The sequence below is a fragment of the Ambystoma mexicanum genome, chromosome 9, assembly GCF_040938575.1.
Source record: "Ambystoma mexicanum isolate Mex_15411 chromosome 9, UKY_AmexF1_1, whole genome shotgun sequence".
In the NCBI taxonomy this organism is placed as follows: domain Eukaryota; kingdom Metazoa; phylum Chordata; class Amphibia; order Caudata; family Ambystomatidae; genus Ambystoma; species Ambystoma mexicanum.
The window spans coordinates 1,212,725,217-1,212,752,121 of record NC_090931.1 but is presented as its reverse complement, the minus strand read 5'-3'; the positions used below and the strand labels follow the sequence as shown (position 1 = coordinate 1,212,752,121).

Below are 26,905 nucleotides of genomic sequence, written 5' to 3'. Positions count from 1 at the left end.
CGTCCTCCACCACCAACTCCATGTTCCCCTGGTTCCCCGACTCCGACAGGCCAACAATACGAATATTATTTCGACGTGACCGCGACTCCAAATCCTCTTGCTTCTCTCTGAGTTCCTTTAAGGCTCTCCTGACCTCAGACATTTCGCCCGTCAATGTTGCCTCCGTTCCCTCCATGCCTGCAAGGCGCCCTTCCGCTTCATCCAGTCGCTCCCCGTGCCGGTCCAGGTGGACCTGCATGTGGTCCACCTTGCAAGTCAGAGTATCCAGTTTACCATCCAGGGACTGGATTCCTGACTGCAACAGCATGAACATGACGTTAATGTCCTGAAAGGCGGCCGTCGGGTCCGGACCCATCTCCGCGGCGTGTGACCCCGCATTTTCATTCATTGCCACACAGTCCTTAGGCCGCATGGGCGCCTTGGAGTTCAGCTTAGCCTGATTTGTGCCCCCCTTTCCAGACTTAGACATGGCTGGCGCGGTAAGGGTGATCCAGACAGGGCGTCACTTACGCGCAGCAGGGGCGACCAGGTCAGACCCCCCACACCGGGCCCTAAGGCAAGGACCCCCCGCATGGGTACGAAGAAGAAAGAGAGAAAAAAAAATAGTCCTTCCCACAAAGCCACCCTGCGCCCGATTCCAGGGGGGAACAGGTCGTATGCACCAGAGGGTAAATATATTTCTAAGGGGCAGCCAATAGGAGTTGTCAGGGAGCCAGGGACAGCCGCACCTCGAGTGCCGCAGATATGATAACGCCCCCGCAGCTGCAGCCCCCACCAGCACCACCACTGATCTCCAACGCAGGGTCCTGTCACCGGGTGCACAGAAGCCAGGAAGGCCAGGCACCCCTCAGTCTGGGCTGTCAGCGCTCCCCACCAGACAGCAGGGCCAAGAACCCCCAGCACATCTCCACAGAACAGAGCTCGGGAGGAACTGCGCAGGACCTCCACTCCTCCTGTTTGCTCACACAGCGTTCATACAAACTCTGGAGGCCACCCTGATCTGCCTTCCGAGCCGCGATGCGCCGTGAGGCCCCGAGGCAATCCTCTCCTCTAGGTCCAGTGTGCCGCAGCAGCCACCCCTGGGGGGCCAAGGCGCCGAGGCATCCCAGGCCGCTCTGTCTATCCCTCAGGGCGAGCCGCCAGCTCCGCTTCATCCTCCTGGCTCGGCGGCTAGTAGTGCACAGCGCCAACCCCTCCTACATCGGCATCTGATAGGAGAGGGAGGTCGCCACAGCACCCAGGATGCGTGCCCGTGGCTCGGGCAAAGGGCCCCACTCCCCCCGTCCGTCCACCCGCAGCCCTCGCCGGCCCAGCTCACCCAGCTCACGCAGTGTTCTGCGGGCACTCCCCCGCCATTCCTTCAGCACCGTTGGTCCGCGTGGGGGAGTACCAGGTGGCCACGGCTCCTCACTTCTGCCGACACCACTCCAAGGTGCCTCACCCTCGAGGGTCTGCCGCGCATCTCCTCCACCTCCAGCAGGCCCGGACCGCTGAGCGCTCTTCCCCACAGGCAGGCACCACACACCGGCGATGGGGTCGGAGCACCGCCCCTCCCCCTCCGCACTGCACCAGGCCTCGGCTGCCGCTTCGTAGCTGCAGTTCCCTCTCGGTCCGCCTCCGTTTTCTGCCCGGAGGCACCTTCCTCGACCATCAGCACTATCGGGCAGAGACCCCCACAGGGGGCTTCCTCCTTACATCACGGAGAATGCCGGATTGAAGACAGGATGTTCGGGGTATGAGTGAGCTTCACAGGCTTGCGGCCATCTTGGTCGGGCTCACAAGCGCCCCCTCAAGGTAATGTATGTTGTGGAAAAAGTACAGGAACCTTGGGAGCACTATCATTTTGGCCACTGCTGCCCTGCCCGTCACCGATAGTGGTAATCTGGACCAGAACTTCATTGATTTTCTGAGCCCGTGTACTGCGACCTGGGTGTTGCCCCCGTGCATCTGTTCTGGTTTATGCCAAATGTTGACTCCCAGGTATCTAAAAGTGTGCCGCTTCCAATGGATTCCCACCACCGGTAGATCATTTTCGGCTTGCTCAGCCAGGCGCGCCAGTGGGAATGCACTTGACTTCTCCCTGTTGAAGCAGATCCCTGACACTCGGGCAAAGTTCTCTAGGACTTCTAGGATTGTTGGTAGGTTAAGGTGGGGGTCCCTGAGGTATAACAGGACATTGGGCCTCATTACACGGACGGCGGTAAGGGTTAACGGTCACCGTTAATGGCAACGGTGACCGTTAACCCTTACCGCCGTACTACGAGGTCCCTTAGCGGGTTGGAGTTTTAACGCCTGCTTTTTGCAGGCGTTAAATACCAACCCGCTAAGGGACCTCGGAGCTAATTACGGCACCGCAAAATTGCGGTGCCGTAATTAGCGCCTTCCCCAGTCCCATAGAGCCCTATGGGGCAGAAATGGGAATGGGGAAGGGCAATGGCGGAAAGGGGATTTACCGCCCCTCCAACCTTGGAATGGGGCGGTAAATCCCCTTTCCGCCAAGGCGGTGCCGGTATTTTACCGGCATGGTCCAGGGTGCTAATAGCACCCTGGACTACCGCCTTCCGTGTAATGAGGCCCATTGTCTGCATATATTGATACTATGTGGTATTCACCCCCTATTCTGATGCCTGCATTGAAAAAATGGTTTCCTCATATATATATATATAGCCAGTGGTTCTAGCCCCAAAACATAGAGCATTGGTGATAGGGGGCAGCCCTGTCTGGTGCCTCTTTGGATGTCCCATGGTGCTGACACTATCGTCCCAGTTTTGACTCTGGCTACTGGTGATTGATATAGTATTTTTATCCATCTAATGAAAGTTTCCCCCAACCCGAACTGTCTCAGGGCTTCCAGCAACCACTCCCAGTATATGTAGTGGAAAGCTTTTTTAGCAGCTAAGGATACCACTGCATATGATTTGTGTGAGTGTTGTGTTTGTGCCACTATGTGCTGTAACCTACGTAGATTTGTTGCCGTGCTGCGACCTGGTACGAACCCGTTTTGGTCTTCGTGTATTAGTACCTATCACCCTTGAGAGCTTTTGGGCCAATATAGTTGTTAATATTTTTATATTGTTATTAAGCATGGCAGGTGGTCTGTACGAGCCACATTCTTCTGTCGGTTTCCCAGGCTTGGGGATGGGCACTATCAGCATTTCCCTCATGTTTGCGGTAGTGTCCCTTTCTCATTTGCCTCTCTGAAGACTTCTAGGAGAATAGGGGCCAAGGCTGCATCATACCCTTTATAGAGCTCAGGGGGCAGCCCTGAGGGTGTGGGTGCTATGAGATATATTATCTCTGATGGGGCCTCAAACAATGACCATAACCAAAACAGTTTATCGTACAGGCCAAATAATGCACATGTGTTGGAAGGTAGGGCCTCTCTAGTTGAGAGTGATCTAACTCCAGGCTCTCTGTCTCAGTTACTTGAGTTACTCTCCACAAGTAACCTCGCTCAAGGTCCAGATAAAAGCGGGCAAAATGACTTCATCATACACTTAAGGAAGCGGATGATGTTATTAAATTGATGTCAACATCTATTTCGGCACTAAGCTCTATTCTTAGCACATCTGTGGAACTGTATGACAACATCAGGGATGAAGTTAAGGCCCATACGCTCATCTTGACCGAATTACATGTTAAGACTGACATATTGTGCCTCATTTCATGGACGGCGGCAACTATGGCGCTATTAGCACCATGGTTGCCGCCGGTATTTTACCGAGTCCGCCATGCTGAATGGCGGAATTACCGCCCTATTCCAAGGTGTGTGGGGGCGGTAATTCCCCATTCACCATGGCCCTTCCCCATTCCCATTTTTGCCCCCATAGGGCTCAATGGGAATAGGGAAGGCGGTAATTACGGTACTGTAATTACCACCTAGGTCCCTTTGCGGGTCCCGTCCTTAATGGCCGGTAAAACAAGCCGTTAGGGTAGGGTCGCACAAAGGGACCTCGCAGTAAGGCGGTAAGGGTTTACCGGCACTGGTACCCTTACCGGTACTGGTAAACCCTTACCGCCGTCCGTGTAATGAGGCCCATTGAGTAATTGGGCCTTTGCTTCCAAACCTATTGTCACAGTTAAGTACGACAAGCAAGTTGGGCCTCATGGAAAAGATTTCCCCATTCGAAATGATCAATTAAAAGAGAAATGCAATAGTAGTGTGTCAGGGGTCACCTCGAAAAACTCCCCAAAATATTACAAAAGTAGTAGAAAAGGTGCAAAAAGTAACACCGTTTTATTGAGGGCCCCAGACGCAGCTGGGACAGCAAATTCAAATAGATAGCGGAACAGAACTGTGTGAAAAAGAGCTGTCAAAGAAACGCCCCTAAATCTAGAACTTTTATACTATGCAAAGTAATTAGTATTTGTGATCGTGCAACATGAAAAAATCTCCCCACACAAAGCTGATTGGTGTTCACACTTTGAACCCTTATAGAAAAGCATACATTATGTTCAATAATTGGGTCCACGAGCCTTCCCACATTGCCCTCATTTACAACATGTGACATCACAACCCCCGCCCCAATTCCCACAGCACAATGTTTATTTATTGAAACATTTGCAATGACAAGCGGAACTTTAATCAACAGCCCTGGCCACCTGGTTCGCATGAGAAGTGCTTACCGCAATGTCACTGCCAGAGCCTTGAACCACGGACGCACTGTTACACAAATGTTGCACATCGGGGACACTCTAACCCATTTCCCATGGAAAATGTACTACCGGGCAATTAGAAACCGCTGTGGTTCTTTTCGGCTCCATTAGAAAATCAGATTTTACAAGTGATTTTGAATTATAAAATGGTCATGCATTCATTATTCGCAGGTGGAACCTGCGAGCTCTAATATGTGACCTTAAAAAATAACAGTTATTGTATACTTCTTTCAGCACTGGCCTGGGATTGCAGACTCTGCACTAAATCACCAGCCTTAGCAGCTTTATCTGCACACAAAAGGCTAACACATGTTTGGTTATACTTACCTGTGCCCCTGTAATTATGGATTCGTTTTATTATGGATTCTATGTCACTAATCAGAAAGAGGCCCCTCCCCTTTTACATTGCTACTCTCGCAGCTGATAAGTGCGTTCCTTAATACCACATTGAACTTGCATCTTTATTACAGTAGCGAGATGGTCCAAGTGGAAAAATGCTAAAAAAGCATTACAACAATTTAAAAATGGGAAGAGGAACCAACTAAGAAACAATTCAAGGAAATCTGTACATAATTTACATATTATAGATGCAGATGTTGAAACAGTAAGTGGGAATAATGTGAGTCCAGGTAAAACTGCTATAAGTCCCCCAAATCAAATCTTAGCTCACTCACAAGTTCCGGGAAGGTGCCTGGATAATGTACAAAATCTTAGTGTTGAATTAACTAAGATAGATGTGGGTATACAGTCATCACCCCTAATAAATGCAAATGATAGATTAGTCATTGATACCACTGAATTGCTAATGGCTGTAGAAGTGGATTCCCAGCCTTTAACGTCCAATCAGGCTAAGGTGAGGTTACTCCCATGATATTATACACATGGTACAGCCAACCATTAAGTTGACTTTTGAATCATTTCACTTGAACTCTCTCCTAAACAATATTCCCTCTCCCTGTCTACAACACCCCCACACAGACCACGTCCTGATGAATGCCGTAATAGACACGAGGCCCATCTAGCCCCCTGAGATGGCAGAAACACCTTGGTGTAGACGCACCTCTTACCTAGAGTGGAATATCACTGTTTATGTCAAGAATACTATGTTGTTTTCGTTTTGTTTTGTACCTGTTATTATGCTGTTCACTATGTTGTGATTAGTACTGAATTGTCCTCGGTTCTGTCACACAAGCATTCACCGGCATCTCTGGTGTCTGCTCTCATGGTCTATATGTGTGGTATAGAAAGTAATGTTTGGTGAAAAGAAATGTTTGCACATCAATCAATCCCATTCACGATGTATAATACAGTCCAAACAATCTTTTGAGTAAAATACCATCACTTAAGTGTCTGTGTTTATTTATTTTTGACAACAGGGTACACAGGAGAGTGTGAAGGTGTTCCTTCCTTTGACCTGTTCAATTGTATCCGTGTTTCTAAAAAAAAGCATTACAACAATTTAAAAATGGGAAGAGGAGCCAACTAAGAAACAATTCAAGGAAATGTTTACATAATTTACATATTACAGATGCAGATGTCGAAACTGTAAGTGGGAATAATGTGAGTCCAGGTAAAACTACTATAAGTCCCCCAAATCAAATCTTAGCTCACTCACAAGTTCCGGGAAGGTGCCGGGATAATGTACAAAATCTTAGTATTAAATTAAATAAGATAGATGTGGGTATACAGTCATCACCCCTAATAAATGCAAACGATAGATTTGTCATGGATACCACTGAATTGGTAATGGCTGTAGAAGTGGATTCCCAGCCTTTAACGTCCAATCAGGCTAAGGTGAGGTTACTGCCAGATCACACTGGTAGCATGGTAGGAGGAACAAGTACAGTTCATACTTCCGTCACCATTGCTACACAAACTGTATGCTTAGAGGAAAGAGTGGCAGAGCCGTCGATAGGCAAGGCAGACATGTGCAAGGTTGTGAATACACAAGTGGCTGATGATTACTCAAGAAAGGATTTAGCTATCCTTAACAGAGGTATAGATCATGTGGTTCCATCTCAACCTGACAGTACACAAAGGTTACCATTAGCTTTGGTCACAGAATGGTGAGCCTCCATTTTTAGCACTCAAAATTGACCACAGCAGAAATTAACTACTTTGAATAGACACTCTCAAATGGCAAATAAGGTAAATCGATCAGATCTCCCCCTGCCGGTTCAGTACCCTCAAATTCAGCTAGCTGATCAATCATATCCTAATGTTAGGCTTTTACAATGCCAAGTCTCAGAGGATGAACTGGGAGATCGGCACAGACTCATTAAGCTATTTAGCCTGCAAGGGGGTAGCGACCCAGATGAAGATGCTGGGAATCGGAGGGATAGCTCTAACTTTAGCGGTCAAATGTCAGCTTCTAAACAAGTGGGGAGGCAGACTTCCAAACTGAATAAAAGAGGAGGATGGGATTCTACATTTTGAAATATACCCTCACATACATCTTGATGTCATTTTAAATTGTGCTAATAGTCTGAAACTATAAAGGCAAATTCCAGCCCTGAAGAAAATCTCTACCCAAGACATCGAGAGTGTGAGCTTTCCATTTGAAGCACGTACGGATTGAAGTTTATTGGAGGTCCTCCTTTATCACGAGAACAATATTTGATGAGATGAATGAGATATTGAAATTTGGATGTCTGGTGTACTTTGAGAGGAAGGACATTACATCTATGCTACAAATGGGTATAAATGGTCACACTATTGGAGTATGAAGTCGGAGAGGGACGAATGATAGTAATTCTGTTGATTGGCAAATGGTGGGGTCCATATTAGAGCAACCCGGGACTTCAAGCAGGATTGATGACCAGAGTATTTTGAGTGGGTTGTTGAAATTTAAATAAAAAGAATTGGTAGGAAAGGGTGAGTCTGACAAAGGGTTCTAACAACTGGTGAAATCAAACTGTTGGATTGGAATACACAAGGTTTCAATAGTTTTATGAAACATGAAGCAGAGAACCACCTTTTTGATGTCTATGACATAATATTGTTTCCGGAAATCTGGTTAACCTTTGAATTATGGTTGGACGGCTTCACTATTGTTCAGCAATTAGCAAGTAAATCCAACGGTGGTCGTCCATTAGGGGGTTTGCTTATTGCCACAAGAAACTCTAAAATAAAAGCTGTTGATGTCCTATCAAGGGATATTCTGGGCATCCTGGCTGTTTCTTTAAATATCTACATTAAGAATAAAACTTGACATGTTCTTGTAATTAACCTGTACTGGAACCAAACAGCGATGGAACTAGGCCTATTTTGAAACCATATTGCAGAGATATTGGGTTTATGGTCAATGGAGGTAGATGTACATGTAATCATGGCAGGTGACTTGAATTTGTGTTGTTTGAACACTTGTAAAAAGACTAATGCCCAAGCCTATAATGATGAGTAAAAAATGGAGGCCAATGTTTAAGGAGTGGGACTTATTCATGGCTAATGACAGTGTGAGTGGGGATTTTAACAAATTGATTACTTGGAAGAGAGGTACACAATCCTCTATTATTGACTATGTACTATCAAAAAACTTGTTGGAAGTGTGTAGTAAACTTCAGATTAGGGATTCCCTCTTGAGTGACCATAATTCATTGTTTTGTGTGATGGAATTTACTATGGCACAGCACATATCGGTAAACCACAGTGATCTAGTGATAAATCCTGCTGGCAACCGAGTTCAGAAATTTGCCATGGGTGGAATTCCCCTAGTAGTGCAAATTGAGGCGTTTGTTGTTAAAGCTTCACATGATGAGCTAAAAACAGCGTGTTCATTCAGCGGATTTAAGGATTTCATGTGGGATAAAGAAATGCCTTAATGTTCTAAATTTAAAAAGTCAACACATATATATTACATCATCAATTGTGATTGCTGAGACTAAACCAGTCCAGTAATGCTGCATTTAAAAAGAAGAAGCAATCACTACTACAAACATACAGACATTGGATTCATTCACATAGATCTATTATGGCCCAAATGAATGATGAACATATGCTAAATGTGCTACTCCGAAAAGACAAAGGTAATTTCTGGTCATTGATAAATAACCCAAGTAACACACAATCAGATGTACAGAGTAGTTGTATCAGTGTGGACGCTTGGTGTAGGTACTGGAAAATATTAATGGTCATTTGCCAGCAGTACAGATAAATGGCAATACACCACATGCTCGAAATGATATCGTCAGGTGTGATAAAGTTGCTTGGAATCTACAATTTGAGGTAGATTACACTGAGCGACTTATTTCTAAAGACTCCTCATCTAGAGCCTCTGGCCAAAACGGCCTAACTAATGCTATATTAAAATTGAACAAAGGATTATGGTCAATCGTGTTATATTTATTATTCAAGGATATTTTAAAACACTATGAAATGCCATCTACATCGAAGGAAACTATAATGATTCCTATTTATAAAAGATGTGATCGCAGAGATCCAGCAAATTAAAGACCGATAGCATTATTAGACTTGGATAGTAAACTTTTTGTGTCTGTAGTCCTGGAACATTTGGAATCCTGGGCTCGAGAGGAATTCTTAAAAAATTACAAACAGATTTCAGGAAGTGAATGGCAAGGTCATTAAATGGTCTGGCAATTTCTGTTTTAAAAGGAAAAGTGTGTAAATGTCAAAACATGTTGCATACTTTGTTATATGAGGCTATGATTGACTTCTCAAAAGCGTATGATATGGTCAATCGTTCTCTCCTCTGATGAAAGTTGAAAAATTGAGGTATTCCTTTCTCACTTCTGTCAATATTGGAATTTATCCATACTGATACTCGTGTGTTATCTATCAGAACAGATCAAAATAATGGGAGGCCTGAGACAGGACTGCATTGTAGCGCCTTGCCTCTTCAATATGTATTTAGAAAACTTGAAAGAAACCCTGCAATGTGTGGGGTTGATCAGTCCAAAGATTGGAGGATTATGTGTCAACATCTGAGACGCTTCTTTTTACTTAGGGAAGAGAGCTCATCTGATGACATTTGGAATCAATTGAATATAGGTAATGAATTATGTTTAACTGTTCAAGTAATAAGAATGCTGGATGAATTGGGTTGTAAGGACAAATGAATTGCTAGTTTTAGAAAAACTGGATTACTTTAAAAACAATCATGTTAATTGTGTTTCTTCATACCTACTTAGTGCTGATAATAATGTTTATTGTAACATTGCTTAGATTTTATACTATTGACATTGTATACTCACAAATGTTTAATATTTGTGTATGCTTGTGGAAGATCATTGTATTAACCAAGTACAATTTAAAAAAACAGAAGGTTTCAAATGTATATGTTACAAGACACTTAGTTTTGTGACTAAACTACTACAAGCTTAGCATGTGCAAGCAATCACATTCATTTTCCCCTGTCTATGCTTCAATACCTGAAGTATGACCATTCTTACTGCAGGTGCTGTTTAGTTTGCACGTGGGGGCAATCTGGATGAGTGGCAATAATAGTAGGATAGGAATGGCACCTGCACTGCTAAAGAGGAGTTCTCAAAGTCAGGCATGGAAAGACCACCCCGCTCCAAAGGGGCAATCAGTTATTTGCAGCTAATTTGGCTTGTTTTTCCATTCAGATATACACCAATAAGATGTTCCTCAAATTCTTGAAAATTGCTTGTGATAAATCCAGCTCAACATTCATGAATAAGTAAATGAATCTGGGAAGCATTGTCATCTTAGCTAAGGAGATCCTTCCAAACAACAAAAGGGGACGGTTTTTCCACTTAGTTGCCACAGTTCTTATCTTTCTACAGCAACCCTAAAGTTTTCATTAAATAGAAGCTTTGTGTCCCTAGCGATATATACCGCTAGATATTGAGTGGTGTCCAATTGGTACTCAAACCATTTGCCAAATCAAAGGGGGCACAACACAGAGTAAGCTTCATTTACCATACGCCCTGAAAAACCTCCAAATTCATTAACATCTTGGATGATGGGGGGCAGGTTTTCATGGTGATTCTTAATACACAACATCATGCCATCCACAAATGGGGAAATAATTGACTTATGCTAATACATTTGCATGCCTCTGTGTTTTTTTAATTAATGCCACCAAGGCATTAATAAAAATGCATTGGTGGCATTAATCTCTGCAATAGGATTTAAAAATAGGCCTAGTTCCATCGCTGTTTGGTTCCAGTACAGTTCAATTACCAGAACTGTCGGAATTGAAACAATATTATGCCTCCTATCGCAACAATTGTATGTGTATTGGCCTCCGCCAAGTTGTCTAAACATCATATGCGAACAAACTCCACGGCAAGGTCTTGACCTTAGAGAAAGTAATGTAAGTCGCCATCTTGGATTTAGCCGCCATTTTAGGTTCTCTTGTAATATGGAAGTCATCCTGAACATCAAAATGGAGGCCGAATGACATTCTGAGTAAGATTCTGGCCGTAGTGACCTCCGTACACATGAATAATTAATATGCCTGCAGGCCACTTGTCGGGGTCGCGAACTGAGACCTTGTCCTACTGTTGACCTATGTGTAAATGTACAACTATATCAGCGAAACTAATCAAAATGCATATATTATAGGATTGACCTGGCAAGGAACCCATAGGCCCGGCTCGTAGAATGGTTAACCCGCAAGAGGGTTGGCCAAGGGCTGGACAAATAGTATAAAAGACCCAAGTATTCCAATGCACGGTCTCTCTCACTAACGCATTGAACTCTTGTTGAAGTTCATTATGTTACTCTGAGAGCCGAATAGCCATCCGTTTGTCAATTGACTTTGGTAACTGTTGTAGCTTTTAAATAAAGCACTTGTATGTTCTTTGTAACCTGTGTTGGTGTGTTTCTTTCTGGGCTTCCCGGCCTCATATTATTTTTCTGTTTCCACAGTTGGCGCCTGAATAGGGACCCTCAAGATTGATGCCGGATCATTGAAGGTTGACGCAGACTATCGAACCGGGATCGGACGGTGTGATACTGCGGGCCCGACCGAACGAGACGCGATACCTCAGCAGCGCTGCACGATCCGATCCTTGGACGATAGTCGTGTGGTCTAACACGGCATCTTGACGAGGGTCAATTTTTGAGGCGGGCAGATTTGTCGAAACCACCAAACACAAGGTAAAATTTGTTAGGTAAGTTCTTTGGTAAACCGTACGGTCCTCCTTAGGTTTGGTCAGGTGCAGTCGTGACCCGGCTCTTAATTTAACCCTGACAATTTGAATTTGGCGTATTGTATCTGCAGACACAATTATTGACCAGGTAACACCAATTTTTTGTGAAATGCCTGGGAAATTGTCTAGCTGCTTTAGGGCTCTGTTCCGCAGCGATCGACAATCTTTGGAATTTATCCGCCCGGCACCACAGGAGGGGTCGCCAGCATGTACTATGTACTGTAAGTATGGCATTGGAAGTATAGTATTTAATGATATTTGGCATAGACAAACCAGACATGCCTCCGAATTTCAGTGGCCAATCAATGGTAGTTTTGAGATCCCCCGTATTGAATACCTAGAATCGGTCTTGCTAAAAAAGAAGGCCAGACCTGCAGCATTTGATGTTTTGCAGAATTGGAATAAAGAAGCGTTGCAGCAGCTTAAAAGTAGGGATAAACATGCACGCCGTCATAAAACAAATGCTGAAAAGGGTTGTTATATGATAAGGAAAAACATTCAGAGTCAGTTAAAAATATGGATAGGGCTTTCTAACTTGGTATCCAGAAAATGTATCCCTCTAAAGATTTCCATGTTTCTGAAGAATTTATTGAAAAATTGTTAAACGAACGCAGGCCTGGTGCTTCTGCGCCACCTCCGTCTGATCCTCTCCCGGGTGCTCTGCCCATTCCTGCTGTTATTCCTGCTGTTATTTCTGTTCCCCCTGTGCAACCTATTGTTCCTATTCCTCTAGTTGTTGTTCCTCCACCTATCCCGCCACCCCTTCCTCTTGTGCCGATAGCTGCACCCTCATTGAATTTGCCCACACCTCCGCTCCCGAGTGGTTCTGTATTGACTGAAGGTGATCGGGGTGCGGGGTCAAAGATTGTCACTCGAAATACTGTTTCTGCAGACAAAAAACGGGAATTATTTGCATGGGCTAAGCACTGTATGGAGAAAGGTGATCAAGTTAACGTTTTTTCCACATTATCAAATATGGACAATTTTCCCGAGAAAAATGTTTTTATCAAAGGTTTGGGGACTCATTTATGTGTAATGTGGGGTAGATTACATAATACGGATCTCCCACAAGGAGTGAGGGATCTAAATACTTTAGCACTTTCGCGGGACACAGAGGAGAAAGTACATGGTCATGTTGAAAGATTGTTTGAGTATAGGAGGGACTTTGAGAAATTACGAGATGAGGATGGTGAAGACGACAGTATGTATGTACAGAAACGGTTCCTTCCGTGTCGTAGATCGTCACCTGAGGAAGTACGAATTTGTACCAAAGATGCGATTCGATGGATCTCGGATTCATCGATACCGCCAGATGAAGTATATGACACGTATAGTCAGTATACAGTAGAAATGCAGAGGAAGGTGATTCAGGTAATGGTACAGTACCTGCAGGAAGAATGTGTAAGGAAGAAGGTTAGTTGTCCTATAGAGTTATTGGGTATTTGTAAAAGGGCTTTTTCGCCCAACACTTCTTCGACTGCCTTAGTGCTCGATCTGGCTCTGTTGCTTAGTAAGCGGTCGGAGTTACCTATATCTCAGTTACCTATGAGAGAGGTTCCTCTGACATTTGTCCCAAAGGTTGAGATTCCCGCTAACGCTGGTGCGCCCGCTGTGGACATTCCAGCACATTATGTATCGCAATTTGTTCACGTCCCGTTTTCACGACAGGAAGTGAACACTATTAGACAATCAATTCCCAATATTAGGAAAAACCCGACAGGATTCTAGAAAGCGATAGAGTCCGTTCTGCAGTCCTCTGTGTTCACCTTAAGTGATATTGACTTGCTATTTCCTGTACTCCTGCCTGTAGATTTATGGAAGCAGGTTCGAACAATAGACGATGTGCCAGGGTTAGGAGATACGTGGGCTAACATGATTAGGTTTGATGGGGAAAGACCAGCTGGTGAGAAACCACCTCAGGTAATACTTACTTTGCCTTATAGAATTGTCGCAAAATTGAAAACCATAATTTCTGAGAAACGAATCATTTGGGACAAGCTTACGGCCTGTGTTCAAGGAAAAACTGAAGGTGCCACCGAATTCTTTAATAGATTCGAACAGGTATTCTCTGACTTCAGTGGACAGGACTTGGGCACAGAGTCTGGGAAAAGGTTGTTTGTGGACAAATTTGTGCGTGGATTGTTGCCCGACATCCAGTCACAGATTATGTCCTCTGAGAGCGCTTGGCAGGCGAAATCCCAATCCGAAGTTTTGCACATGGCTCAGTATTACGAGAACCGTGTTAATAATGAAAAAGAGAAAATAGAGAAGAGAAAAGGAGATTTGAAGACTAAAGTATTGTTACAACAAATTGTTAGAAATCCCAGAGGGGGCACTTCACAGACCAGAGGTCAGTATGTCCCGAAAGGAAGTGCTCCTTTGGGTCCTGTGAATGTTAATCAATGTGCCTATTGCCGCCAGGAATGTCATTGGCGAGCACAGTGCCCCATCCTTCGCCAAAGGTCAAACAATGCATTTGGGAGTATGGGTAGACGACCTAGAGGTCGCCCCGGAGTGGGGGGCCCTGATAGAGGTCAGTTTTCGCAATATCCTCAGCAACCTTTTTCACGGGAAAATCAGATTTCGAATGTGGACACGAGAAACATATTTGATCACCCTTCTGCTGCCTACCTTTCTGAAGAGCTCCCTTCTGAAGACATTTTATTTCATTAGGACTGCCCAAAGCAGTGTTTGGAACCTTCACCTATTCCCATTAATCAGAAAGGTCCCTACGTTGAATTGTTAGTGGGGAATAGGAAACATCAGTTTTTGATAGACACTGGAGCACAGAAGTGCTCCAATGATCATTCCCGGGTTCCAAACATTCCACTGTCAGGGCAAACAAATGTTTCTGTAGGGTTTTCTGGTATACCAATAGTTTGTCCGGTTTCTTCGCCGGTGTCTGTTTCTCTGGGTCCCTTTACGGACCATTGTCCCTTCCTTCTGACTTCGAACTGTGGAGAGAATTTGCTGGGGTTAAATTTGTTGAAGAAACTGAATGCAGTAATTCATTGTTCCTCTCACGGAGTGCGACTGACGGTTTCACCACAGCAACTTCCCACTTCCCATTTTCTGACTCGACCATTGCCTCCTGAGCTTAGCGTTGTTCCGGAATGTTTTTGGGCGGTTAACGACAATGATGTCGGGGTGCTACAGATTGAACCCGTTAGAATAGTTTTGAAACATGGAGTTAAACTACCACGCATTCCGCAATATAAAATATCAGTTGAGGGCGAGTGTGCTTTGAAGTGCATTTTCTCCGATTTTGTGCATCGAGGAGTGATTGAAGAAAGTGCAGGTAGTTTATGTAACAGCCCGATTTTGCCTGTATACAAGAAAGACGACAATGCAATCCCATACCGTTTTATAATTGATCTTCGTGCTATTAACAAAGTTGTCGCCCCACAATTTCCAATTGTGCCTGATGTAACAACGATACTAACAATGATACCTGCTACAGCTACGCACTTTAGTGTTGTGGATCTAAAGAATGCTTTCTTTAGCATTCCTATACACAAGGAGAGTAGATATTTGTTCACGTTCACCTTGGGAGGACGTTCATTTACATATACTCGGGCACCTCAAGGGTATACTGAAAGTCCAAGCATTTATAGTAGATCTTTGAAAGAGCAGCTTGACACCCTCGAATTGCCACCTACTTGTACACTGCTTCAGTATGTCGATGATTTGCTTTTGGCTGCAGATTCATAAAGTGCTTGTAAAGAAGGCACTGTATTGTTACTTATTCATCTGGCCGAAAACAGTCATAAAGCTTCGCTCAAGAAATTTCAATATTGTTGTCAGGAGGTCGCCTATTTAGGCTACCTCCTGTCAAAGGAGGGGAGAAGATTGACACCTGAAAGAATAAAACACATTTCTGGCATGTCTGTTCCAAATACACAGAAGGAAGTCAGGGCCTTAATAGGTATGGCTTCTTACTGTGGGTTGTGGATCCCGAACTTTTCACTAGTGATAAAACCGATGTTGGCTTTGACGAAGAAGGGCATTTCTTTGCCGCTTCCATGGAAATCGGAACATCAACGATCATTTGAGCTTCTCAAAACCGCGTTATGCTCTGCACCGGTTCTGGGTACTCCAAATTATGACAAGGCCTTTGTGTTGTTTGTGCATGAATGTGATGGATGTGCTTTGGCTGTGTTAACACAGGAACACGGAGGGAAGAGTAGGCCGTGCGGCTACTACTCTTCCGCCCTTGACCCTGTCGCATGCGCTTTGCCAAGATGTTTGCGAGCTGTTGCTGCTGCTGCCGCGTCTGTAAAACAGAGTGAGGGAATGGTCCTAGGCCATGATTTAATTTTGATGGTACCTCACTCTGTAGATGTTCTATTGAATAAAACCCAAACGCAACACCTCACCTCTGCACGACTGACGAGGTATGAATGAATTCTGTTTGCCCCTCACATTCAAATTAAGAGGTGTTGTGTTCTTAATCTGGCTGAACTTCTACCTTTTCCGCAAAATACTGTTTGCGATGACGAAGAATTACATGACTGCCTGTATACCACTGAACAGGAAACGAAGGGCAGGATAGACCTTATAGATACTCCTTTGGGTAATGCAGAAGGGGAGCTGTTTTGTGATGGCTCCTGCTTCAAACTCCCCGATGGTACATCTACAGCTGCTTACGCAGTTACTACGTTGAGTACGGTTGTTAAAACTAAGAGAATTCCGCATAACTCAGCGCAGGCCGCAGAGATTATAGCGTTGACCCGAGCTTGTGAACTCTCCGAAGGGCATATAGTAAACATATATACTGATAGCCAGTACGCCTTTGGGGTGGCTCACAACTTCGGGAGGCTCTGGTCGGAAAGAGGGTTCCTAACCTCACATGGGACCAAGATTCAGCATGGTCCCCTGATAGTGCAATTGCTCTCGGCACTCTCACTCCCTAGGCAGTTAGCGATCATGAAATGTGCAGCACATCGTAAGGTCATAGATGATGTGGGAAAAGGTAACGCTTTTGCTGACCAGATAGCCAGGCAAACGGCTACAGACCTTAGCGCAGACATGTATGCTCTAAGGGAAACAAAAGATGCCTATGTAATGGATGACGGTATCGGGTCTGTGCGAGATATCCAGACTGATGCCACAATAGAAGAGTCTAAAAAGTGGGCCGAAGGAATGGGGAAACTAGATGACGATGGGTGTTGGGTGGATACATCTGAAGGGAAATCATTGCTCCCTGATTCATATGTGCTGGCAATGGTTACAATGGCACACGGTCCTACGCATGTGTGTGCTCAGCAGATCACGAAAATGTTAGAACAAGTTTGGGTGAATGATAAAATTTCGAAGATTGCACAGCGACATGTTCAGAATTGTATGATTTGCTTACAGCACAATGTGGGGAAGGGGACAGTAACTCCAAGGGGTAGTTTTGGGCCCCCTTCTGTCCCCTTCGAGGTCATTCACTTTGATTTTATTGAGATGGAACGGTGTAACAATCTAAAACATGTTCTTGTGATTATTTGTGCTTTTAGTAAATGGGTCGAGGCTTTCCCCGTTAAGGATGCTACTGCCATGACCACTGCAAAGACCATGGTAAAAGAATTCTTTCCACGATTTGGGCTTCCAAGGGTAATTTGGTCGGACAATGGTCCCCATTTTGTTGCAGCAGTAATTTTGCAGATATGCACAGCGTTACACATTGAAAAACGATTTCACTCAGCTAGACATCCTCAAAGTGCTGGGTTGGTAGAGAGACATAACGGCATCCTAAAGAATAACCTTGCAAAAACATGTGCCGGCACCAAACTGAAATGGCCAGATGCCTTACCTATTGTATTGTTAGCCATGCGTACCACACCTCAAACTAGGACTGGGCCCTCCCCATTTGAGGTAGTGATGGGGAGACCTGCTAACATTTGGGGCCTTCCGAAGCCCAAAACCTTGAGGGAGGTCGAGAATGTATTGCTTGTAGACTACTGTAACCAGTTGACTAAAAATCTGTATCTCATTTATCATCAGGTCCAATCAGCTTTACCTGTACGGTTTACGGGCCCAGGACACGATATTCAGCCTGGAAGTTGGGTCCTAGAGAAGGCCTATGAAAGGTCTTCCTGTCTCGCTCCTCGCTGGAGGGGACCCCATCAGGTACTGTTGGTCACCCAAGCAGCAGTGCGGGTGGCTGGAAAGAAGCATTGGATCCACGCGACGCATGTCAAGAAACTTCCTCACCCGACGCCACACTTTACAGAAGAAGCAGAACCCCTCGCTGATGCTACAATCTCTGATCCTGGAGTAGCAAACAGCACTGTGAGTGCGTCGGAGAATTTCTCTGAGCCCGTGGAGCTTGGGGAACAGTCCATTTTGTCTCCGCATTCTTTGAAAAAGTCACTTCCAGAAAACACTGTTTCAAGTTCTGCGACTTCCGTCGCCTCCGATACGTCGCTTCCCTCAGGAAGTGACGTTACCTTGTTTCCGGATCAAACAGTTCTGGGTACCACCAGGTACGACCTTCGACGAAGAAAATAGAACTACGGCACGGGTCTTTTCTGTGGATCTGAAAAGAAGAAGTGATTGAAAGTTTTCTCTTGTAAAAGAAAGTTCTTTTTTGAACAAAAGGAAAAAAAAGGGATTCTGCTGGCTAGGGTTGGGGAAGGACTAAGAAGTCACGCGACCGTAGTGTCGCCAGCAACGAACAGTGGGGTCGTCGATTTAGAAACTACGATGCCTGCCACCTCCACCGCTGCTGCTCGCATCGGACAACGAACAATGTGCCTGGGCCCCGAAAACGTATTGCTGTGTTGTGTTAATAATAATTGGAATTTGTATAGTTACTGCTGTGGGACTTTGGTACTTCGAAGAAATTTACCCTCTAAAACCTCTACTGCCAATTGAGATTGTACCTACTGCTTTGACTCCCTCTGTACACCTTCACACTTTGTCACCTAGAGACTCCCAGCATAGACGAAAGTACCATAATAACACTTTAATGATAATTATGAATGCAACGCATGCCATTTTTAATAAGAGTAATTGCTGGATTTGTACCCATTTACTGCAACATGGGAACAAGGGGCTAGGATGGTATATTCACCCTTTACCTTTAACGACTGCTTGCTATGCCTCTCTTAGAGCACTATTCTTTGGCCTTTGGAATGATAGCATCTCAGGGAACTTTGATGGAACTAATTTAAATGATTTTGAAAAACGTGAATTGACTCCCCTGGGATGCTCCCTTTTTGCAAAAAGAAGTAAACCTAATGTTGCTTTTATTAGGCCATCTGATAAATTATCTCTTCCTTTTCAAGCTCTAATTTCCTTTAAAATGGCTCCGATAGGTAATAAGGACGCCATACCTCCTTCCTACTCTATTAATCATAGCCCCGATTCAGTCCCCTTTTGTGTACAAAGAAATGGCACTCGGTCAATGGGAGATTTTGAAGGTTGTGTGAACATTGTAAATTTAACCGGGGAGAACAGGCCTCTGTATGTAGGGGGGCCTGTCTATTTCGTTTGTGGTAGTTCAGCATTTCCCTGGTTGCCCAAGGATTGGCAGGGAACCTGTTATTTAGGAATCCTGTTACCTGGGGTATTCATAGCTAGTACATTGGAGGTTTCTAAGGCTCGCCCACGTCGGGACGAGGACGGAGATACCCCTGGGCAAGTATTGGGAGATATAGCAAAATCAGTTGTGGCATTTTGGGGACAAATAGCAAATTCTGAAAATATTAGGGGACTAGCGAGGGTACTGGAGAGAACCATCAACCGGACCACAGATATACTCTACATTATGACACTAGAATAAAAAGCAATAAGATTGGTAGCGCTCCAAAATCGGATGGCTTTAGATGTCATCCTGGCTGAACGTGGTGGAGTATGCAAATTAGTGGGGTCCGCTTGCTGGGTTTTCGTACCAGATTCCTCACCGACAATTTTCAAAGCAATACAGAACTTGCACATCCTTAGTTCTGAAGTGCATGTTCCTGTGGGAGATTGGAATATTAGCGCCTGGTTCTGGGATTCTCTACGATCCTGGGGTTGGAAGGTGCTTTCTGTTATCCTGGTTATTTTGGGAATCCTGTTATTCCTTTGTTGCTGTTTCCAATGTCTACCTAGTGTATGTGGAATGATAGGGGGATGACAGTAGGGCACAAAATGTATGCCCCAGACACAGCATCTAAAGAGTTTGTGTTACAAGAGGTTCTGATGAACGACCTAATGGCTATAGACATTACAGATAATGATTCAGGATGTATGGACGACAATGCATGGAGTTATTTACATAAGTATTAGAAATGATATTAGCACTTGGCATAGGCCAAAAGGAGGGTTTGTCAGAATTGAAACAATATTATGCCTCCTATTGCAACAATTGTATGTGTATTGGCCTACGCCAAGTTGTCTAAACATCATATGCGAACAAATTCCACTGCAAGGTCTTGACCTTAGAGAAAAGTAATGTAAGTCGCCATCTTGGATTTAGCCGCCATTTTAGGTTCTCTTGTAATATGGAAGTCACCCTGAACATCAAAATGGAGGCCGAATGACATTCTGAGTAAGATTCTGGCCGTAGTGTCCTCCGTACACATGAATAATTAATATGCCTGCAGGCCACTTGTCGGGGTCGCGAACTGAGACCTTGTCCTACTGTTGACCTATGTGTAAATGTACAACTATATCAGCGAAACTAATCAAAATGCATATATTATAGGATTGACCTGGCAAGGAACCCATAGGCCTGGCTCGTAGAATGGTTAACCCGCGAGAGGGTTGGCCAAGGGCTGGACAAATAGTATAAAAGACCCAATTATTCCAATGCACGGTCTCTCTCACTAACGCATTGAACTCTCGTTGAAGTTCGTTATGTTACTCTGAGAGCCGAATAGCTATCCGTTTGTCAATTGACTTTGGTAACTGTTGTAGCTTTTAAATAAAGCACTTGTATGTTCTTTGTAACCTGTGTTGGTGTGTTTCTTTCTGGGCTTCCCGGCCTCATATTATTTTTCTGTTTCCACAGAACATGTCAAGCTTTATTCTTAATGCAGATATCTAAAGCAACAGCCAGGATGCCCAGAATATCCCTTGATAGGACATCAACAGCTTTTTTTTTTAGAGTTTCTTGTGGCAATCAGCAAACCCCCTAATGGACGACCACCGTTGGATTTACTTGCTAATTGCTGAATAATAGTAAGGCCGTCCAACCATATTTAAAAGGTGAACCAGATTTCCAGAAACAATATTGCATTCTCTTTGTAACATAAAAATTGGCTTAGTGCGTCGACTGTTCTGCACCAATCATAGTCGAAAAACTTTTTTTTTACATGTCCAGGTCGTATCAGTAAATCATCCCGCACTAGGCTTATTTCAGAAAGAAAATTTTCCATGTTTCAATTGAAACAAGACAATAGAGGGAGGTTGTCCTTGTTCCAGCATAGTGTGCAGCTCCTCATTGAGAGAGTTTGATGGTGCGGCAATCATTTTGCCATAGTTATTGAGAAGCCTCCACTGATACCTTACGGAAAGAGGGACAAGTCCCAATTTGTGTCACAGTACCACATTCGGAAGGGAATTTGCTAAATTCAAGCACTGCTTCCAGATTCTAGCTTGAAGTTAATCTGAGAAGGGGAGAATTTTGGCTAAGCATATATCCAGCCCATACAAGATTATTGGTTCAGCTTTTAGTGAATAGAATTCAAACAGGGGACCCATTGTGAATTTGCATAATTTTTTGTATATAATCCACATTTCACAAGTTAAAGGTTTCACTTTAGAGTTGAGAGAAGCTCTCCACATTACCAGAGATTTTATGTCTGTAAGATTGTAGCCCAGATAACGGACCTCTTGCGCACGTGGGATTGGAAATTCATTAATAGACCACACGTAAGATACCACTTTTCATTTTAAATAGTTGAAAATGATGATCCTTGACTTTTTTTGCATTGGATATTAAGTTTAGATCATTGGCATACTGTGCAAATAGCTGGAGTCTTACCTGCAGCCCAAAAGGGGTGCGGTGGAACAGCCGAATGTCATCGGTGAATGCCAACCAATTGAGAGTTAGAGTGCCGATTTCAACAGGAAACAAGACTGCTAAATCCCAAATTTTATCCATATCCGGCAGGTAGAGGTTAAATGGGGTTGCAGCCAGATTGCCACCCTGATTGACACCCACATATGTCGGAATGGGTTCGGTAAGTGAACCGTGTTCATTTGTTCTGACCATATAGCTTGTGTTAGTGTGGAGTTTTGCAATCAAAGTGATAAGGGGCAGAGGGAAGCCAAAAGCCACCAACTTATTACAAAGAATGTTGCAGATTATACAGTCAAAGCTAGATGTGAGGTCCAGAGATGCCATATACACGGGCCCAGAGTTCGCAGTTTTTGATAGGTGAAGAATATGGGCTAGTATAGTGGCATTTAACGGCGTTCCCATATGTTTTCTAAAGCCTATTTGATAGCGTGATAAAGTTTTTGCCTTTCGGATGTGGGTCTCAAGTTAATTCAAGATCAGGATTGCAAAGAATTTTGCGGGGGCGTCCAATAAGGCGATGGGGCAAAAATTAGCCGGATCGGAAGAATCACCTTTTTTGTAAATTGCCATAATTATAGCTGTGGACCATGTCACACGAATGGTGTTAGTGTCAAATATGGAGTCGAATTTAGTTTTCAAGATATGAGCCCACAGCCAAGGATCTTGTTTCAGGACACAGGGTGGAATGCCGTCTGGGCCAGTGGCTTTTGAGGGATTCAGTTGTGAAACAGCCCACTGGATATCAACAAAAGACCATGGGCAAGATCCTAAGGGTGCCCTCAGGTTCTGATTGAGTGAAATATGTGTAAAATCTCATGGAAGCTTGAATTTATTGATGATGTAGGAAGTCCATACATCTCCCGTTATAGAAGTTTGAAATGTACAGGTCGTCAGAGAGGGGACTCTTCTGAGAGCAGCCCAAATAGAGCGTCTGTTACTTTTACATAAGTCGCCTAGAATTTTTTTATTGTCCTGTATGTGTACAAAGTGTTTAATTGCTTTGCTTCTATTCCTATATTGATTTACAATCTTTTTGTTGTGAAGATGGAAAACTTCAATAGATTTGTTAGCACATTTAAGGGCTCTAAACTGGGCACCTTTTTCCTTCTTTAGATGGTAGATTTGTCGATTGAATGCGTGTGTATGGTTGGTTTTTGTGTACTTATATATATTATAAATTCGTAAGAGAATTTCCTGGATTAGTCGCACATTCCGAGTTTCAAAAGATTGTAATGTGTTTGCATTAACATTTCAGATAATTTGGAAGGTATAAGCCTTCGGAATCAATAGATTCAGTTGCTTGACCATCAAAGGATTCCAGCAAATCGATAGAGCACAACAGTCAATCTCAATATGTGCAACATTTTGGTTTATGTGTAAGAGATGGTAATCAGGGCTTATACGACAAGAAATGATTAGATGATCACCCCATCCAGGAGCAATAGAAATTTGAGAGGTACAGCTTGTCTAATATTCATGGATGCTGCAAAGAAGTCTACATGTGAATTCTTCGTTCCCATCTGCCAAGTAAAGGGAAAGTCATTCGGGGGTTTTTCAAGGAAAATATATCTCATTGGGCAAAATACTCTACCCATTTTCTTCCTCTAATGATAGAATTGGATTGTATAGCATCCTCAAAAGTATATGCATGACGTAGGACTTCTGGGGAGAAAACTGAGTTAAAGTCCCCTCCCACAATGATCTAGTAATTAGGATTGTGGGTAAGTGCTTCTTCAAGTAAAGTATCAAGAACATTAAAAATCTGAGCAATTGATTGAAGAGCAGGATTCCAATATAGAGAGGAGATTAGAAGAAAAGGGAAATTGTGCGAATGCAAGAGATTAAGTTCGACCACCAAAATATCATCAGGAGCTTTGAATATTTTGGATAAAAGATGCGTATTATTGTTGATAAGGATGACCAGACTTCCATAGGGCCTACCAGAGGGACCTCTTTTGGCTGGAACAGAGTGCTTTGTGTATCCATTTATATCGAATTTATTAAGATTCATGGTTTCTTGAATAAGAAGAATGGAGAAATCTGAGGGAGTAGATTGAGTGTTAAGCCATGCTAATAGGTTCTTAAATCCACAAGAATTCCACGACTGTATTAGAAAGTTAAGGTAGCTACGGCAGTTTAGGATCTTTTATGAGACTCAAGCTTTTTGCCAAAGGTTCAAGCCATGTAAGGTTTTTATAACTTTCGCAAGTGTTACAAGTTGTGTCATCCTGCTGGATCTTTAGGAGTCAAAGCCGACGTGCACGTTCTAGAGAAGAGACTAACGGAAGAAGATGCCATATCTTTTTGGTCAGTGGGAAGGTCCGCTGAAGTGCTGGGAATCCAGAGGCAAACGCAGCAACAAGTTGTTCTCCATCAATATAACGTAATAAGAATGGAAAAGTACTTCAGAAAATACAGTCTGCCTATGGGAAAAGTCAACCGACAAACCGAGAAAATAGGGATCTCTATTGTGTTGTCTAAACAAGTTCTAGGCCTTTATTTTGGCAGAGTGAAACCTTTGCATCCTTCAGTGGTAATGGATGTGTCTACGTTGATAACTCAATTCCATGTCACAGCTGCAACATCTGATGCAGTTCTGAGACCCCATTTTACAAGAGACTATATTCTAATACCCATAGGTCTGTGACCTAATTGTACAAATCTATTAATCAAACAGCAGACTTAAATGAGTTTGGAGTTTTCAGAAAATGTTATCACTCATCAAAAAACGTCAATCTAATGACTCAACCCTATTAAACGACACTGGGCATCATTAAGAGTTTGGCAGGAACTCAGCGATAATTGCACCGAATTACCTGAAAACTCGATTGCCGTTATCACTGCTTGGCTGTGTGCGGTTACCACACGATTACAAGGGCTGGTAACTCCATAATTCTGCAGTCCACAGGATGATTTTTCGAAGTAAAGTTGAGGATTTACCACCAGCAACACACTGGAGGTGAAGCCACCACTTTTCCTCCAAAAATCGGCACATATACCATGTGGTAATTCAGATTGCAGTAGAGCCGCCAAAAACCATAATTTGGCGGTGCAGGCAAAACAGCAGTAATTCCTTTAACGGCAAAAAGTGAAATTACAGCCACTTTTTTTCCTTAACTTGGAGAAACTGGCTATCTCCCAGCTTAATCACCACACTGAATCTGTTGGTTGTCTTCATGACCATCAGTCTGGCTTCAGAGCTGCCAGAAGCATGGAAACTGCGCTCCTGAACATCCGTGAAGACCTGCTCTCCAACCTTGACTCTATCACCCCTTGAGTCCTCATCCTGCTTGATCTCTCCTCTGCGTTTGACACTGTCAACCATGCCATCCTGCTCAACCGTCTGCGTGATAACCTGGGTAACACTAGTCAGGCTCTGGTGTGGCTGACTTCTTTCCTCTATGACCTTCCCTCCCAGGTCCAACTTGGGTCCTTCCTCTCCGCTATCTGTTTCTCTACCTGTGGTGTCCCCCAGGGGTCTAACCTCTCTCCCTGGCTGTTCAACCAATACCTGCCACTCCTGGCCCACTGCATCGCCGCTCTCTGCCCCAACTTTCAGTGTTATGCGGATGACACCCAGCTCATCTTCAGGCTACCCTCGGCCTCTTCCTCTACTTCCCTCATCTCTGACTGTCTGTCTGCTATCCAGGAGTGGTGTGCCGCCAATGACCTCTGCCTTAATGCCAGTAAGACTGAAATTCTCCTCATCAGCACACCGCTCCCTCCTTTCCTGCAGCTCTCTGGCCGGCCTCCCTTGGCCCTCTTCCTGTTCCCACCTGCAAGGCTTATTTTTCCAGGACTGAAATCTCTGCACTGGCTCCCAGTGGCTGTGAGGATTAAGTTCAAAACCCTCTGCATCGTCCACAAGGCCTTCTGGGGCCTGGGGCCTCAATACCTTCAACTCTCTCTTCCTAAATACCTTCCTTCTCGAGCTCTTTGCTCATCTGCCTCAAACTCCCTCAGGGTCAGTCGCTTCTCCAAGCAACGAGTTGGTGGTAGATCTCTTTCTTCGGCTGGGGCCTCCCTCTGCAACAGCCTCCCTGCCCCCCTGAAAATTGAGGAGAATCATCTTCAGTTCCGGAAGCACCTCACAACCTTTCTCTTTGCTTCTGCTTTTTCTCCTCCTCTCCCTTGCTGACTTCCTGGCTGACATTGAAATTGCACTGGTTACCTGGCCACCCTCTGATCTCGGGCCCAGGTTCCCCCTTAACCCCCCTCAAGTCGCACTCCTGCACTGCCTTCCTGGCAACCCCAGCACTTGCGGACTGTTTCTGTATCCCTACAGTCCCACTACCAACACTTGACACATGATGTCTGCACTTACCCTGCACTTGCCACCGGCTGGCCGTACTTTTACTTATTGTTATTTATTTTTTATCCCTTGTACTGCACTGTCCTCTCCCCCTTCCCCCATGCACTTCTCCTCCCTCCCCTTCCTATGCACTTGCACTATCTGAATGACACCTGGCCTAGTAAGATTGTTGTCTGTCTTCCCTCTGTCCCCCTCCCTTTCCTTGCCTCGTCGCGCCTCGAAACACTTGTGTATAGGCGCGTTATAAATGCCATATCATGTCATAAAATAACTGCCAAACTGAGGCCCGCTGATTCTTAATATATCTTTGCTAGATTGTTATTAGATTACCTGAACATTCTAGTTATTTAACAACTAGCTATGTTTGCTCTATGCGGCATAATCCCACGCTCACCTGACACTTATGAAGCTTAGAGATTGGCTGTTTGTACTTGCTTGTGCGCTCTGCCTGCTTGCAGGGTTGTACATTTTGCCTCAACCGCTACGGTAGCAATAGATTTTCGGGCCAGATGCGCTAACTTAAAGTTGCCTGTGTAATTTGAGTTGAGTTCCCAGGCCAACTATAAATTGCAGAATCCAGCAGCCTTTGGGATGTAAAATAAATTCTAACATGACCTGGACCCAGGATACATACCCAGCAACATTTCACGTTCAAGGCGCTAGTCCTTACATATTGGATTTAGACAATCCAACCATGCTAGCTCTTCTCTATCCCTTGTTATCTACCACCATCCTTTACCCTTTTTACAGTCTATTCTTGACTGGGGAACTCTCAACCCCTAGGTTTGCCAGTCCAAGAGT

General features: G+C 44.3%; 1 protein-coding gene across 1 annotated transcript in view; it reads right to left on the bottom strand.

Annotated features, from left to right (window-relative positions):
- LCT (lactase) overlaps positions 1-26,905 on the bottom strand; it is a 436,501-nt gene that overhangs the window by 274,829 nt on the left and 134,767 nt on the right. The window contains exon 4 of the mRNA XM_069613984.1: positions 2-295. Within this exon, the coding sequence (XP_069470085.1) occupies positions 2-295 (294 nt within the window). The remainder of the gene's footprint in view (position 1; positions 296-26,905) is intronic.